This window comes from Capricornis sumatraensis, chromosome 3 (genome assembly GCF_032405125.1).
Source record: "Capricornis sumatraensis isolate serow.1 chromosome 3, serow.2, whole genome shotgun sequence".
Taxonomy (NCBI): Eukaryota; Metazoa; Chordata; class Mammalia; order Artiodactyla; family Bovidae; genus Capricornis; species Capricornis sumatraensis.
Window position 1 is genome coordinate 97,909,185 of NC_091071.1, and position 18,780 is coordinate 97,927,964.

At 37.4% G+C, this 18,780-nt stretch overlaps 1 protein-coding gene across 1 annotated transcript in view; it reads right to left on the bottom strand.

The window, feature by feature from the left end:
- The window catches only part of ARHGAP15 (Rho GTPase activating protein 15), a 707,176-nt gene that overhangs the window by 568,390 nt on the left and 120,006 nt on the right, over positions 1 to 18,780 (bottom strand). Inside the window, exon 5 of the mRNA XM_068968725.1 lies at positions 6,261 to 6,348. Within this exon, the coding sequence (XP_068824826.1) occupies positions 6,261 to 6,348 (88 nt within the window). The remainder of the gene's footprint in view (positions 1 to 6,260; positions 6,349 to 18,780) is intronic.

Sequence of the window (18,780 nt, forward strand, 5' to 3'; positions counted from 1 at the left end):
CTGCCAACTCAAAATTCTATATCCAGAGAGAATATATATTTCCAAAATGAGGGAGAAATAGATTTGAAACAAGCAGACGCTCAGACAGATTGTTACCACAAGACCCTTACTACAGGAATTTCTCAGAATATACTTCAACCAGAAGGAAAAGTAATCCTAGAAGGAAGATCTAAGATACAGGAAAAAATAAATAACATGGGATGTGGCAAATATTAGGCAAATAAAAATCAGTATTGAATCTATAAAACAGGATAAATAATGTCTAGTGGTGTTAGACATTGGGAAGGAGATCAGTGAATTTTAAAAATATCCTAAAATAATATTTGAATAGCTTTAGTCTTTAATAAGTTATAATTACAGGCAAGTCATTAATAGAACACAAAATGTATCACTCCCAAATCAAGAGAGAAAAATATGAAGTGATTAAAACAAAAAGAAAGAAAAAATAAAGCAAGACATATTTAGAGAAAGAAGCAAGAAACAAAATAAATGCATGCAGTGATTCCATTTTACAAATTCAAAAACATGAAATAAACTATATTTTTAAGAACTATAGGTATAGGTGGGAAAATAATAAAGGGTGAAAAAATAATGACTAAGATGCCATTTAAGTCTGTGACAAGAGAATAAGCTTTGATGACATACAGACAATTGGCAGGGCTTATTGGGTCTATATCTTGACCTGGGTGGTGATTATGCATAAGTTTGATTAATAACTGTTAAAATATACAAATTTGTTTACTACATTTTGATTCTGCATTATTTTCCAATGACAATATTTTAAAATTTTAAAGTAAGTTACAAATCAGAATATAGAATATAACCACTGTCCTTTCCTTTACAAATCCAGAAAACCCAGATCTAAGGACACGACTGGTTTTCCAATGCTCCTTTTTATAAGAGGGTCAACCAGTCTGGACCAAACAAGTGAACAAAACAAAGACAGTGTGTATAGACATTAAAAAGGAGACAGTCTCCTCTCTTGGTGAAGACTATCTTTCTTTCTGAGGTTTCATCTGACCTAGATTTGGGATTAGGGTAATATGATATCCTTCATGTTAGAAAGTGAGTGCAGTAGTAGGTGATAATGTACCCATTTCTTTTTTTTTTTTTTCAATGAAATTGCAGCTTTATTAAAGGTTCATCAGTTTGAGAAGAAAACTTATATAGACATGAACTTCAGTCCACTCATCCATTATTGATTCAAAAGCCATCCTACTCTTTAATGACCTTATTGAAAAAGAAAAAGAGAATAGGTCAGTCCTCCCTGAATAAGTCACTGAGGACCCAGAGCCTATGAAACTCAGATTTACACACACCAGCAAAGTGATTCTGTATCTCTCTTCAGAGGAGAGACTGCTTTTGATAAAAATGGGACATGGTTATAAACTGAAAGAATTTCAGTGAGAAAAAAATATAGTCACACATGGAATGTGGGATCAGGCACCACAGTCTGTGACATGCTGTATTAAATGTGAAAGCAGTAAGTGTAAGAGGCAATGGAGGAAGATATATATGGAACATATATATGGACACCAGGATGTTACATCTATAACCCCAGACAGAGAAATGGCTTCATAAACAATATTTTATGCTGCCTATGGATACATATTTCTTTTTTGGGAAGACTATACATGTTGGCATTCCTTGAATTAATATACTTTTTCTTCTCTGCATGTGTGAACCAATTCAAGTGAATCAATTCAATGATAAATTATAATTATTAGGTTAATGTAAACATAATTTCAGTTTTTGCATTGTTGAAATTTGCCATTTGATATTGGAATACTTACTTAAATAAGTGTGGTTATGTTATACATCATCTGAATGCACATTTCTCACTTGATGTTCTTTTTGCTAATGACTTAGTACCTGCTGTTTATATTTATTTTAAACTATGGAAAGGATGGACAAAAAGCAAATTTGAGTGATTTTCTTATTAGAGTTCAAAATGGACTATAAAGCAGCAGAGACAACTTGTAACATCAATGCATTTGTCCCAGAAACTGCTAATAAATGTGCGATGCAGCAGTGGTTCGAGAAGTTCTGCAAAGGATATGAAAGCCTTGAAGATGAATGAAGTGGCCAGCCATTGGAAGTTGACAATGACCAGTTGAGAGCAGCATCAAGCTGATCTTCTTAAAGCTACAAAGAAGTTGCTGAAGGACTCATCAACCATTCTATGGTCATTCAGCATTTGAAGCAAATTGAAAAAGTGAAAAAGCTTAATAAGTTGGTGCCTCATAAGGTGACTGAAAATCAAGAAAATCGTCATTTTGACATGTTGTCTTCTCTTATTCTGTGCAACAACAGTGGATCATTTCTCGATTGGATTATGACATGTGGTGAAAAGTGGATTGTATATGACAACCGGCAATGACCAAGTCAGTGGCTGGACTGAGAAGAAGCTCCAAAGTGCTTCCCAAAGCCAAACTTATACTAAAAAAATGTCATGGTTACTGTTTGGTGGTCTTCTGCTGGTCTGATCCATTACAGCTTTCTGAATCTGGGGGAAACCATTACATCTGAGAAATGTGCTCAGCAAATTGATGAGATGCATCAAAAACTGCCATGCCTGCAGCCAGCATTGGTCAACAGAAACGGCCCAATTCTTTTCCATGACCACACATTGCACAATGAATGCTTCAAAAGTTGAAAGAATTGGGCCAGGAAGTTTTGCCTCATCCACCATATTCACCTGACCTCTCACCAACCAACTACCACTTCTTCAAACATCTTGACAACTTTTTGCAGGGAAAATGCTTCCACAACCAGCAGGATGTAGAATATGCTTTCCAAGAGTTTATTGAAGCCTGAAGCACAGATTTTTACACTGCAGGCATACACAGACTTATTTCTCATCAGCAAAAAGTGTGTTGATTGTAATGGTTCCTATTTTGATTAATAAAGATGTGTCTGAGCCTAGCTATACTGATTTAAAATTCAAGATCCAAAACTGCAATTACTTTTGCATCAACTCAATACATTATACTTCATATTATGTACTACAGAATATAGTATATTTATTTTTAATAGAGTATATTGGAATATAATAATTATTTTAAGATTATTGTGTATATTTTTATAAACTAATTTTCAGTTCAGTTCAGTCGCTCAGTCGTGTCCGACTCTGCAACCCCATGAATCGCAGCACACCAGGCCTCCCTGTCCCTCACCAACTCCCGGAATTCACTGACTCACGTCCATCGAGTCCGTGATGTCATCCAGCCATCTCATCCTCTGTCGTCCCCTTCTCCTCCTGCCTCCAGTCCCTCCCAGCATCAGAGTCTTTTCCAATGAGTCAACTCTTCTCATGAGGTGGCCAAAGTACTGGAGTTTCAGCTTTAGCATCATTCCTTCCAAAGAAATCCCAGGGTTGATCTCCTTCAGAATGGACTGCTTGGATCTCCTTGCAGTCCAAGGGACTCTCAAGAGTCTTCTCCAACACCACAGTTCAAACACATCAATTCTTCGGCACTCAGCCTTCTTCACAGTTCAACTCTCACATCCATACATGACCACAGGAAAAACCATAGCCTTGACTAGACGGACCTTAGTTGGCAAAGTAATGTCTCTGCTTTTGAATATGCTATCTAGGTTGGTCATAACTTTTTTTCCAAGGAGTAAGCGTCTTTTAATTTCATGGCTGCAGTCACCATCTGATTCTGGAGCCCAAAATATAAAGTCTGACACTGTTTCCACTGTTTCCCCATCTATTTCCCATGAAGTGACTCTGTACTAATTATCTTGGCAAAGATTACTGTCCCCACTTTACAGATGAGGATTTTGAAACTCAAAGCAGTTGAATAACTCTTTTCAGTTTCTAAGTGGCAAAACTAGAATAGATTCCTCTGTGGTTGAACTACAAAACCCTTCTCCTAGCCATTTTGTTGGTTTGTCTGACCAGTGCATTAGCATTTGAAGATCATTCCTATACAGATTAAAATACCATTTTCTCTTCTAAACACATTCTGCACTCAGTTAAGCAGTTTCTATGCACCCCTTGCAGAAAAGGGCAGACTTTTCCCCAAAAGTACAATGAACAATAATACTAGAACATGTGTAAGGGGGCACAAGAGAAATTCGGAAACTTGAGAATAAATCTCTTTCAAAATAAAACCACAGTATCTTTAATCAAGGTCTGGCAATCATCATATCATTTCTCTGAGACTGGTATTGGTAAATGTGGGCTATCCCACCAAGCCTTGGTTAGAAATGTATCCAAGAAGTTGACTAACAAGGCAATTCATGCAGTACAAACAGGAATCTGTGATTCTTTCCCCCATTACCACAAAACATAGTTACTGCCCTGAATTTGCTTTGAAGGCAGTGAGAGAAATCGTAAGAGCACTGAAAATGGGACAGTAAGTAATAAATAGGGACTACCCCTCCAAAAAGAAAAAAACAAAACAAAGGTTAACAAATTTTCTCTGAAGGTAAAACCTATTTTCAATTTACAACAATTCTGAAGCTTGATCTGGAGGCATGCAATGAATGAGGTGACTTGCAAAGTTTGCCTATTATGGAAGGGGGAGTTCTCTTCCACCTGTACAAAATTAAGCAGCTGATAATTATATCTCCTGGTATGAGATTAAAATAATAAAATAAACGCAAACCAAAAGCTTTAATTTGAAATCTAATATCTCCCATTACCCCAGCATATTCACATCAACTCTGCTCCAATGGAATTCTTCTCACCCAGCAAGACAAAGATCATCTTCTCAGCAGCCAAACTCAGAAAGGCAAGCTACTTTCCTTCCTTCCTGACTTTCCCCTCAGAACTCATTCAAAGGGAAGATAAAGGACCCATGGGTGGATGGGAGTTGTTTTGTGCCTGGGCCTTAGGGGTACTTTATTTTTCTCAAAAAAGATTATCTCAACATTACTGTAGCCAAAAAATAAATAAAAAATAAAAACAAAACCCTAAAACAAATATCCGAGGCAGTTTAAATTAAAAATACAAAGGACTGAGATATATTTTTAATTTCTTCATAATTAGTTTACAGATTGGACTGCACTGAGACTCCAAAAATCAGCAAGCTACTTGGGGATAAAGGCTATTGCAATTATCAGGAGCAAGCCAAATGCTACCTTTTGTTCTTACTAAAATCTTCTCCTTAAAAAAAAAAAAAAAAACAATCTCCTAGCAAATGATTTTCTATTTCCTATTTAAAGAGGATTACATAGCAAACACCACTAGTGGCTGGAAAGCAAAGAACTTTCCATCGTTTTATTACCTGCCAAATACAAATTAGCTCGTTGTGGTTAATTCCTGCCAGGAGACCCCTCTCCCGGCTGCCCATCAGGCCAATGGGGTATGGCAGGTTGGTTCCTGCCCGGAGTCCTTCTTAATCAGGAGGCTGTCAGATATGCTGCTTGCCCACTGTCTCCGACATTGTGTGGCAGCTCTGGTGTTCGGGCAGTGAGGTTTTGAGCTTGAATTGCCCCAGTAACTAGCTCAGAATTGCTCCTACTTATGATCACTGTCAAATCTCAGTGGGCATTTGTAAGGCCGTCCTCCAGGTACAAATCAAGAAGCCCTACAAATTTCACTTTGTAATAACTACAGGATACAGAAATTGTATTAGTGCCATTAGATTGAGTCATAGAACTATTCAGAAAAGTTAGCTCGATGTAGTGAAGTCATAGTTAGACTAAGATAAAAAATCACTTTGTTAACATAGAGTGTTTCCTCATTGGTATCACTATATATTAAGGTGCCATTTATAAATAGCTTATTATTATTTATTAATGTGTGAAGCACTTTATAGCATGCTAGATAACAACTTAAATTCATGTATTAAAGATGCACATACATGGTTTAATACGATTTATATCCTATAATATTCTTTAAAACAGCTTCCCATAGTTTCATCCGTTAAGCATTTATTACTAATGCATTTTATAACATGCTTTATAATACATTATTTGAGCAAGTAGCTGCATTTAGTGATCATTTCATAAATAAGAATAAAGCATTTATAAATGGCACCTTAATTTAAAGTGTTACCTTCCCATTACTAGATAGCTGCTCACTATTCATCTCATTTTGTGATTATTTTCCAAATGCACCACTTAATAAAACAGACACTAAGTTCTATTTTTCCTTCATCTGATTAAAAGTTTATTGAGTCATTTCTTCCATCTGCTTTCAGATGTTGCTAGCTTGAAGGCTTTAGTGCGATTTCTGTTGAAACTGAACTTTCAATTCAACAATATTTCTATGCAGATGATAATAGTAAACGCGGAGAACTACTCACCATGTTAGACAGCGCCTGCTGCTTGGACTCCTTGTAAAATTCAATTTTCCGACTAGAAAGAACAATCCAGGAAGTAGACCAGTTTTTCCTTAGGAAAGAAAAAAGCAAATAAAAAGCATTATTACTTGAAGAAATTAACACAAGTATTGCATAAGCAACATGTAGAATAAGTAGAGACTATCTCTTTTTTAACTAGAATTCCTAAAAGTCTTTTTCTTTATTAACATCTATAGGTGGTATGGAATATGTATAATAATAAAAGATTCTATAGTTTTTAGATCATGGCATTTGCAATCAAAATTTCATTTGTAGATCTTCCTCAAATATTTCAGCTATTAAAAATCCAACTTCATGTATCCATGTCCCCCACTCCATAAAAAGCTGTTTCTGCAGCAAACTAAAAATAGAAATCAGAACATCGTCCTTCATTGTTCAGTTCAGTACAGTTCAGTCGTTCAGTATAGTTCAGTCGCTCCGTAATGTCTGACTCTTTGAAGCCCCATGGACTTCAGCACGCCAGGTTTCCCTGTCCATCACCAACTCCCAGAGATTGCTCAAACTCATGTCCATTGAGTCACTGACGGCATTCAAACATCTCATCCTCTGTCATCCCCTTCTCCCCTTGCCTTCAATCTTTCCCAGCATCAAGGTCTTTTCCAATGAGTCAATTCTCATAGGTGGCCAAAGTATTGGACCTTCAGCTTCAGCATTAGTTCTTCCAGTCAGGACTGATGTCCTTTAGGATGGACTGGTTTGATCTCCTTGTAGTCCAAGGGACTCTCAAGATTCTTCTCCAATACCACAGTTCAATAGCATCAATTCTTTGGTGCTCAGATTTCTTTATGGTCCAACTCTCACATCCACACATGACTGCTGGAAAAACCATAGCTTTGACTATATGGACTTTTGTCACTAAAGTAATGTCTCTTCTTTTTAATATGCTGTCTAGTTTCTCATAGCTTTTCTTCCAAGGAGCAAACATGTTTTAATTTCATGGCTGCAGTCACCATCTGCAGTGATTTTGGAGCCAAAGAAAATAACGTCTGTCACTGCTTCCATTGTTTCCCCATCTATTTGCCATGAAGAGATGGGACTGGATGCCATGATCTTCATTTTTTGAATGTTGAGGGTTTTTTTGTGTGTGTGTCTTTAAAAATTTTTTTTATTGGAGGCTAATTACTTTACAATATTATGGTGGTTTTTGCTGAATGTTGTTTTAAACCAGCTTTTTCACTCTCCTCTTTCACTTTCATCAAGAAGCTCTTTAGTTCCTCTTTGCTTTTGGCCATAAAGGTGGTGTCATCTGCATATGTGAGGTTATTGATATTTCTCCCAGCAATCTTGATTCCAGCTTGTGCTTCATCTAGTTTGACATTTCGCATGATGTAATCTGCATATAAGTTAAATAAGCAGGGTGACACATATACAGTCTTGACATACTCCTTTCCCAATTTGGAAACAGTCCATTGTTCCATGTCTGCTTCTAGCTATTGCTTCTTGACCTGCATACAGATTTCTCAGGAGGCAGGTAAGGTGGTCTGCTAGTCCCATCTCTTGAAATATTTTCCAGTTTGTTTTGATCCACACAGTCAAAGGCTTTAGAGTACTCAATGAATCATAACTAGAAGTTTTTCTGGAATTCTCTTGTTTTTTCTATGATACAATGGATGCTGGCAATTTGTTCTCTGCTTCTTCTGCCTTTTCTAAATCCAGCTTGACCATCTGGAAGTTCTCAGTTCACATACTATTGAAGCCTTTGCTAGTGTGTGAGACTCACACACTAGCCATTACTTTGATAGTGTGTGAGATGAGTGCAACTGTGCAGTAGTTTGAACATTCTTTGTCATTGGAATGAAAACTGACCTTTTTCAGTCCTATGGCCACTGCTGAGTTTTCCAAATTTGCTGGCATACTGAGTATAGCACTTTAACAGCATCATCTTTTAGTATTTGAAATGGCTTATCTGGAATTTCATTACTTTCACTAGCTTTGTTCATAGAGATGCTTCCTAAGGCCCACTTGACTTTGCACTCTAGGATGTCCAGGATATACTCCTTCTTTGTTACATCTCTTCATTGGTTTAGTACACATCAGAGTCTTGAAAACTAACCAGCTAATCTCACTGTCTAGTTCACAGTATTTTTCAATGTTGAAACTCAACAGAAAGCAAATATGAAAATAAAAGGAGTCAAATGTGTTTTTTTCTTTTTTACCAGTCAAACTAGCTAGAATTATAAGAAATGATACCAAGAGCTATTTACTGAAAGTGTGGAGAAATGGATTCTCCCATACAATTTTGGTGGGAGTGCAAATATTTTTTCAGGAGTGAATCTGGCAATATGTTTTTAAAAAATATTTTAAAATGTGCATATCTTTCAATTGAACAAGCTTATTACTATGAATTTAAACTGATCCTACAAATCATCTTATAAGTTAAGGCTCTCTGCACAAGAATGAAGTGCATCATTTCTTAAGTCTGCATGTAAAATATCAAAAAATGAGAGGCAGGTTATGAAAATTGTATACTATGGATTCATATAAGGAGCTAATTAACCCTGTCCTGTAGAAGAATCCTGATAAGGGAAGTTTTCAATGTCAATCATAATATAAGATATAGTTCAAAATACCATACTGAGCTATTTATCTATGACTGTCCTCACCCATCCCAGCCTCTTCTGATTATTAATTTCCGTTCATCAGAAGTTCAAACATTATATTTTTAAATATATCTTCCGTGACTTCCTCACATAGCACTTGACATACTGAAAAATAATATTTTGTAAATTTCACTTCTCTCTTTCCCCCATTAAATAAAAATGCCCAAACCAACAGAAAATACTTTATATTTACAAAGATATCTCCAGTGACAAGTAATAGTGAATTGGACAGAGTAGGCAATAATTATATATTTGTTGAGTTAATTATTAAACTTAGGCATGGGGGTATAAAAAAACATTGGATATAACAATAGTTAAATCAGAAAGTGAAACCCCAACTTTGATTGCCCTTTGCATTGCATTGTTACTTAAGTGACTAGATCTGTATAAGTTTGTGTCATGAATACCCTTAGTTTAGATGGCAAAACATTAAGGAGATTAATATACATTAAGTTTCTATCTATTACATCATGTTGCTGATGTTTGCTTTGGTTTAACACTCATTTTTGAATAGCTGAATTCATTTTACAAAAGCTATTATTTTTAAAGGTTACTCAAAGACTATTCTGGGCAATATAAAACTACACAAAAATATGTTTTAAATGACCATTTAAGATCTTTGTATAATTTAGTTCCACTTTCCTCATAGACTCTAGGGGTTTGATTGAAATAACAGTTTTGATTCAGTCAAGTTAACATTTACAAGACTAGGTGGCTCTTATATGCCTGAAGCTTTCCTACTTATACACCATTGTATTAAAAAGGAAAAACAGAAACAAAACATACATAATGTGTATTTTTCAACATGCAAATATGAACTGTATGTTGTTGGACCCACTTGTCTTCAAATAGTCACTTTTCAATCAAATGGCAATAAAGATGGGGGTAGGAATAAAAACACATAGACCTTTTTCTTCTTTCGCTTTAGTTCCTATTTCTCCTTTTATTTACCACCAGCAGCAAGATGAACTTAAGCACCTGTAGCCTTCTTCTGACAGAGGTCATAATATTAGATGACCCAAGATAGAGTAAGCATTGGCAGGACTGGTGAGCTAGACTGGGCATCCTTGTTATCTCCATCCCTTACTTTGACCATATGTAACCAGCAAGAATTGAATATCCTCAGACATAACAGAATCTTTATTTAACCTGCCTGTTATATTTCCTACTATATTTTTAATCTCCTGGCAGGAGATATTCTATACCTTATTTGCTTCCTATCTATAGCAAGCCCTGGATAAATGGTTCTGATTTGATCTGTTTCAGATGTTGATCGTTTATAGAATGTGTTGGCATTTTTCCCTTCTTTAAACTTGGAACTGGAATTGGTTAGAAATGAAATTGCATGAAATTCGATTATCTCATGGTTCTCAGAACTTTGAGCTGCTGTAAAGAGTTCCCCTCTTAGGTGAATCTGATGAACAGACTGAAGAGGGTAGGAATTGTACGTGTTGTAACTTTGGTAATATAAATTGCTCTGGCACTTTACATACAGTGCAATTTCTTTTTGAACTTATAAACTATAAATAATATCTATGAATACAAGGGATTTTTCCAATTTGTTTAAGATAGTATCATTTCAAAAGGAAGAACAGAATGCTGGTTTTCAACATTTCAGATGCCCCAATTTTAATTGTTTTTCATGATCTCTTTTAAAATAAGAATTAGCATAAATTATTTTGAGTAGTATAAGTTTGATCATCTAGTGGAGATTTAGCTTCTCAAAAAGATGATGAAGATATTATATCCACTTACTAGTATAGAAAATAAGATTCAGAGTGTTTAGGTAACTTACTTAAGACCATACATTTCGAGACAAACCCAGTTTCTCTGATTCTGAAGCCTATAATCTCTTTACTAATTTATATTGTGCTTTTTAGATTAAGGAGTATAGGCGTGCTTCATTTTATTGTGCTTAGCAGTTACCGCATTTTTTACAAACTGAAGTTTCATGGCAGCCTTGCTTCAAGCAAGACAAAAGTCCGATAGCATTTGTTCACTTCATGGCTCAGTCACATATTGGAAATTCTCACAATATTTCAAATTTTTACATTATTGTGTTTGTTATGATGGTCTGTAATCAGTGATCTTGATGTCATTATTGTAACTGTTTTTGGGCGCCATGAACTATGCCCATATAAGACAGCTAACTTAATCCATTGGTTGTGTGTGTCCTGAATGCTCTACTAACTGGTCTTTCCCCAACTTTCTCCCTCTCCTCAGGCATCATCCCTATGGCCTGAGACATGTCAATATTGAAATTAGGCCAATGAGTAATTCTATAATGGCCTTAAGGTGTTCAAGTGAATGGAAGAGTCACATCTCTCTCACTTTAAATCAGAAGCTAGTCGTGAGCGCTGAAGAATTGATGCGTTTGAACTGTGGTGTTGGAGAAGACTCTTGAGAGTCCCTTGGACTGCAAGGAGATCCAACCAGTCCATTCTGAAGGAAATCAGCCCTGGGATTTCTTTGGAGGGAATGATGCTAAAGCTGAAACTCCAGTACTTTGGCCACCTCATGTGAAGAGTTGACTCATTGGAAAAGACTGATGCTGGGAGGGACTGGGGGCAGGAGGAGAAGGGTACGACAGAGGATGAGATGGCTGGATGGCATCACCAACTTGATGGACGTGAGTCTGAGTGAACTCTTGGAGTTGGTGCTGGACAGGGAGGCCTGGCGTGTTGCGATTCATGGGGTCGCAGAGTCGGACACGAATGAGCGACTGAACGACTGAACTGAACTGAACTGAGTCGTGATTAAGTTTACTGAGGCAGGCAAGTCAAAAACTGAGACAGGGTGAGTACTACGCCTCTTGTGCCAAAGTTAGCCAAGTGAAGTCAAAGTTTTAAAGGAAATCAAAAGTGCTAATCCAGTGAACACATGCATGATAAACAGGCAAAACAGTCTTATTGCTGATAATAGGGAAAGTTTTAGAGGCCTGGATAGAAATCGATTCAGACACAACACTCCCTTAAGCCAAAGCCTAACCCAGAGCAAAGCCCTAACTCTCTTCAATTCAGTGAAAACTGTGAGAGATGAGGAAGCGGCAGAAGAAAATTATGAAGCCAGAAGAGGTTGATTCATGAGGTTTAAGGGAAGAAGCTTTCTCTAAAACATAAACACACGAGGTGAAGAAGCAAGTGCTGATGTAGAAGCTGCAGTAAGTGGTCCAGATGACCTAGCTGAGAACATCAATGAAGGTGGCTACATTAAACAACAAATTTTCCACGTAGGCAAAACAGTTTTCTGTTGGAAGAAGATGCCATCCAAGACATCCATAGCTAGCGAAGAGAAGTTGATAACTGACTTCAAAAACTTTGAAGCACAGACTGACTCTCTTGTTAGGGGATAATGCAGGTGGTAATTTTAAGTTGAAGCCATCGTTCATTTACCATTCTGAAAATCTTAGGATCTTTAAGAATTATGTTACAGATAGGATGAAAAATCATGGGTGATAGCACATCTCTTGACAATACGGTTTATTGAATATTTTAAGTCTAGTGTTGAGACCTGCTGCTCAGAAAAAAGATACCTTTCAAAATATTATTGTTCATTGACAATGTACTTGGTTACTCCAGAGCATTGATGAAGATACACTATGAGATTAATGTTTTTATGCCTGCTAACACAACATCCATTCTGCAGCCCATGAACCAGGCAGTCTTATTATATTAAGATATACTTTTTGTAATGCTATAGCTGCCATAAGTCATGATTCCTCTGATGGATCTGGGGAAAGTAAACTGAAGACCTTCTGGAAAGTATTCAATATTCTTTATACCATGAAGAACATTCTTGATTCAGGGGAAGAGGTCAGAATATTAACATTAACAGGACTTTGAAGAAGTTGATTTCAACCATCATGAATGACTTTGAAGGGTTCATTCAAGATTTCAGCAGAGGAGTGAGTGCAGATATGGTGGAATTAGGAAGAGAACTAGAATTAGAGGTGGAGCCTGAAGATGTGGCTGAACTGTTACAATTTCATGAAAAACTTTAAGGAATGAAAAATTGCTTCTTATGGATGAGGAAAGAAAGTGATTTCATGAGATGGCATCTATTTCTGGTAAGTTTCTGTGAAGATTGTTTAAATGACAAAGAAGGATTCAGGATATTACATAAGCGTAGTTGATAAACCAGTAGCAGAGTTTGAAAGGACTGAATCCAATTTGAAAAAAGTTCTACTGTGAGTAAAATGCTTTTACACAGCACTGCATGCTACAGAGAAGTTGCTTATGAAAGGAAAAGTCAGTTGATACAGTAAACTCCATTATTTTATTTTAATAAATTGCTGCAGCAACCCCAACCTTTAGTAACCACCACCCTCATCAGTCAGCAGCTATCGACACTGAGGAAAAACCCTCCACCAGCAAAATATATTATGACTCACTTTTTTGTGAGTCATACTGAGGCTCAGATGATGATCATCATGTTTTAGCAATACAGTATTTTTGAATTAAGGTATATACATTGTTTTTTTAGACATAATGCTATTACATTATTAATAGACTACAGTGGAGTATAAACATAAATTTATATGTTCTGGGACACCAAAAATATTATATGACTCTTTTCGGTGCCTTATTCTCTTTATGGAGGTGTCCTGAATCCAAACCAGCCATATCTCCAATGTATGACTGTGCCACGTTCTTGGTTAAGGAGATTGCCCATGTCAGCTTTCACCATAGTTTTGGTCCTAAATCTCAAGTTATAGAAGCTAGAGTGCAGAGCCTATGGTAAGGTACAAGTCATCTGGACTGCCTTATTTACTATTTTACCTAATGATAATCAGAAGGATTGGTCAAAGGCCCACTACTCTCAAGCACTTTTTTTCTCTTGGGAATTGAACTGATTTAAAGGAGTCGTGGACTGCCACCCCCACCCCGCCCCTTGTAGCTCAGCTTTAAAGAATCCACCTGCAATGCAGAAGACGCAGGAGACACGTGTTTGATCCTGGGGTCTGAAAGATCCCCTGGAGGAGGGCACGGCAACCCACTCTAGTATTCTTGCCTGGAGAATCCCATGGACAGAGGAACCCAGGATGCAGTCCATAGGGTCGCAAAGAGTCTGACACACTGAAGCAACTTAGCATATACCAAAAGGAGTTAATGATAAATCTTTCAACTGCTTGGAAGAAGCCAGGAGCAGGGGTGTGCTTCTGACTATGACACCACCTCTGTCTCTTTCCTGCTAGGGGGTTATTCTGGTTTGTGATGAGCAGACTCGCATGTACTCAGTAGGGAGTCTAAAACCAGAAAGTGTTTCAAAAGCCTCTCATGTGGCAGTGACTGAGAATTCACCTACTGGGAATATCTTTTACCTTATGACATAGGTCAGGAACTTTATCTTCTGAATAAAGACTTAGCTATTTTCTTTACAATATCTTTCAAGTCTATTCCCCATTTGATGTGTCTGGCCCTCTGTGTCACCTGTAATTCTCAGGATATCAGCAGAAAAGCTTCTGTTACTCTAACACAATGAGCATTTCGATGGCACTGTCAGCTCTGGAAGGGGTGTGAATTGGATCAACTGGCAAGGGTTTGCCTTGACTTGAAATTCTAATGCTTTCTACATACCATGAAATCCTTATAGGTGACAGTTTTTCAGTATATTGAGATTCAACTCAACTCAGGAGGTGAGTAGCTCCTTCAAGTTTAGAGGGCTTACTTACACAGGACTTTTAAATAGACCTTTTGAGGAAGAAGTGATTTTCAGAATGGAAAGAAAAGTCTCTCTACTTGCTTAGCACCCTCAGAGAAGGGACCACCATGCCTAGAGCTTTTCCACGCCTGGGCACAGTATCTGTGGGTGGTGTTTGCTGTTGTTATGCTGTCACTTGGTAACTCTTTTTTTGTGACTCCGTGGACTGTAGCCTGCCAGGCTCCTCTGTCCATGGGATTTCCTTGAAAGGATACTCAAGTGGATTTCCATTTTCTTCTCCAGGGGATCTTCCTGGCCCAGGGATCTCCTGCATTGCAGGCAGATTCTTTACCTCTCAGTCACCAGGGAAACCCATATCTGACATATAGTGAGTGCTTATCAAAGTTTTTCTATTTCTTGTTGTTATTATGTTTTGATATTTGGTGGTTTTGGGGGGTCCTTACCATAAGGCATGTGGAACTTCCTTGACCAGGAACTGAATCCAAGCCCTCAGAGTCTTAAATGCTGGACCAGCCGGGAAGTTCTCAAATGTTTTTGAATAAAAGAATATATGGGATCTCAAATTTCAGGAGCATCACATCTAGAGTCAGACAAAACTTAATGACTGAACAACCCCAGTGACAAAAGGGCTACAAAGCACCTACTTCTTGCATTTCCCTTATATATTACTTATTTGCCAAGTGTTCTGACAAATCTTCCATAGAATCATTTTAAAACTATCTAATGTTCCTGGTTTAATACATCTTTTCTAATTTATAATTCTAGTGGCATGACCTGAGGTTTCTCCAGAGGGCTTCCTGACTTCTCATTTGTGTGTCAATAAAATAAGCTGGTAGGCATATATCAGTTCTCACCCCGTGCTAGGTATGGCACCTGATACTTTGTATAAGTCAAGAAATTTAATTCCCATGCCAGTCACAAGTATCTACTGAGCATCTACCACAAGACAGATACAATTCCAAAGCCTGCATATATAAAGACAAACAGCAGAGACCGCAAGGCATTCACCTCTAACTCATTGGAGACCGGTAGTAAACACGGGAACAAATGAATTATCCAAATAGCATTGGGAGGTAGGTGGTAATCCGCACACTACAGATAAGAGAACTGAGGTGTTGTGAGGTTACATCCTATCCCAGGGCATCACAGTCATAAATATGGGGTTCAGGCCAAGTCACACTCATTGAAGGCCACACTCATTCTGCTGACCATCTCTAGAGCAGATGGCTCATAACTCTCCCTCAGTCATACTGCACTCGTCTATGGAGAGCCTCATGATAGCCCTGAGAGGGGAAGACTCCTTAGTATTGCCAAAGAGGTCCTTGAACATCTTTCTCCTTGGAGCAAGGCTACTTCTTAGACTGATCTGGGCTATTCTGCAATGCCGAATTGGGAGCCTTTTCAGCCCTACTTTCCCAAGATGGGAGCCAATTAATGCATCAACATTTCACCATCTTAAATTTGAGGGCATTCATTTTTTTTAATTTTTCCACACAGAGAGATAAAAACCTAGATGTTGGATAGACTCGTGTGTTAAGTAAGACACATAAGTCAGGAAATGTCCAACTTCAGTAAGTCAGATGTCCTAGGAATAGGTAAGAGAGTCTCCACCTAGCAATTAGGTAAGGGATTGACATTAATGCTAGTGATTCAGCACAGGAAATATATCCTGGGACAATAAGTGCAAGTATTTATTTTAAATTTTTGTCACAAGATATCACATTTAAGATGGGGGAGGGGGTGGCGGTGAGGATCCTTAATGTAATTAAGAAGGAGGAAGAACTAACTTCTAATAAGGACAAGCAGTTAATGCAATTAGTGGGACATCTTCTCCAAGTGACACTTTAGAGAACATTCTTAAAATGAATCCTGACTTGTCAACATAGAAAGTAAAACCAAAACCAACCAAACAAAAAACCCTAAACCAAAGAAACTAAACACAAACAGCTTGACCAAAAATTCTTTGCATTCTATGAAATGGACACCGGATGGCAGCACATAATAAGAGCAACTTTGTAACTGCTCATCTGAAGAACACTTGATGGAAAATGGCCCTTAAAATATTCATTATCATTGTTAGAATCTGTTAGCTTGGGCTCATGTTGAACGGATTCATCTACTCTAACACTTAAGTTTTATATATTACACTTACCTCTCCAGTGCCTCCTTTGGTAATGACATGATGGCAAACCAGAAAATCAAAGGAAAATAGATGTGAGGCTACTTTGTAAATTTCAGACTCTCTTTGATATTGCTTGCCTCTGTTATCTGACTTGGTTACACTGGATTTGAGTTGATTCTGCACCCTTGGTGGCGGGTGAAACTGATTTACTCCAGTGTCTTTGACTGATTTACTGAACAATCACTCAGACCCTGCTAAATATTCTGACTAGTTCTCAAACTGGTATGCAAGGAACACATTTCTTGTCTCATATCCTAAGCTTTTTGTAATTTGCCTCTACTTAAAAAAAAATAAAAGAGACACTGGTGTATAAATATATACATCGCTGTCATTACTGCAAGAAATGTAAAAGCTTTCTATTTTCACAGGGTTACTAGAAGTTGGAAATTATAATAGCACGTGTTGGAAATCATGAAACTAAAGGAATCTTTTACAAAATCACTTCTCTATTCCATACTTTTCAAACGTTCCCCCTAGTCCTTAGTACTGAACATAAAAAGAGAGAAAGGCAAATGCAACTTGGAAGAATTCATTAGGATCTTGAGCAGAAAATGCTAAAATAATAATAATGTTTACATTGGGGGGGTACTTTAGTACCATGTTCCACAGAAAGTCTATTCTTAGAAACAATTGTTTAAAAAGAAGAAAAAAACAAAAACAAAGGTTTAATAGCTCTGGGGCTCTGGGATGAAAATGAACACTGGTAGACATAACACAATACTACTTTTATTTTTTTCCAAATACATCTCTGTGCATCCTTTCATCCTCAAGTACTTCTTTCCACTCCCTCTGAAGCACAGAGTAGAGTGAAAAGCCACATGAGATAAGATGTACAAGCCACAAATGAGATGACGAAGGGGCAGGCTCAAAATGAAAGGTGTAGTAGGAGAGATAAGGGTATAGAAAGCGTACATACTGTTAGAGGCCTTTTACAAATTCAAGAATTGAAAGCAACTCTTCGCTAAGGTCTCCGAGAACTTCAGAGAGACATGAGCTACTTCTCTTTTGGGAACAGATGTAACAAAATGCAGGAATTTCTAAACTTTATCAGAAAAACACACTTTCAATGTTCACAAAGAAAATCTAAAGTTGAATGCTGAATGTCTTTGGCTTTCAATCCTGTCTATCTGGGGAAACTTCTAGAACTTCATTTCAAAATAAAGCTAAATTCATGGCCCTTTATAGATGTAAGATATAGCCAAGGTGTTCTACTTTCCACCAACTCTTGCTGTATTCAAAGACAGGTCAAACTTTTCTTAGAAAGAAAGAAAAAAATACATGAAAAAGGGAAGGAAGTTAAAGAAAAAGGAACAGGAAGAGGGGAAGGAAGAAAAGAAAAACACAAAACATGATGTGGATGATATGTCATGGATTTATGAGTAGAAAATTTATTGTTGTTGTTTAGTCACTAAGTCGTGTCTGACTCCTTTGCAACCTCCTGGACTGTAGCCTACCAGGCTCCTCTGTCCACAGGATTTCCTGACCAAGAGTACTGAAGTGGGTTGCCATTTCCTTCTCCAGGGGGTCTTCCTGACTCAGGGATGGAACCTACGTCTCCTGCACTGACAGGTGGGTTCTTTCCACTGAGCCTCCAGGGAAGCCTGGGAAATTTATAGAGATTAATAAAATAGTATTTGTTAAGTGACAGTTGAAACCCTTGGTACGGCTGATGGTATGAAATAAAAGAACAGTTTTTGCTTCCTGGCTTCAAATATCTTCTACCAAGATGGAAAAATCTAACCTACTTCATACAGAGGACATAGCTAAAATCTGATACCAACTATACATAGAGTAAGATTGGGAGAAGGAGAGGTTGGTAGAAGGGACCAAGTTTCTCCATTAGTAAAATTGATAGCAGTAACATAGCCTGTTTTAGAGTATTATTTCAGTGTTACTGGTAAAGCAATTATCCAAGTACTCCACAGAATAAGCATCTGTTATTATTGTTATAACATATTCAAATTTATAAAAAGATATAAAGTTCCTTGATAAAGAGGGACAAGACCATGGCAAGAAATTT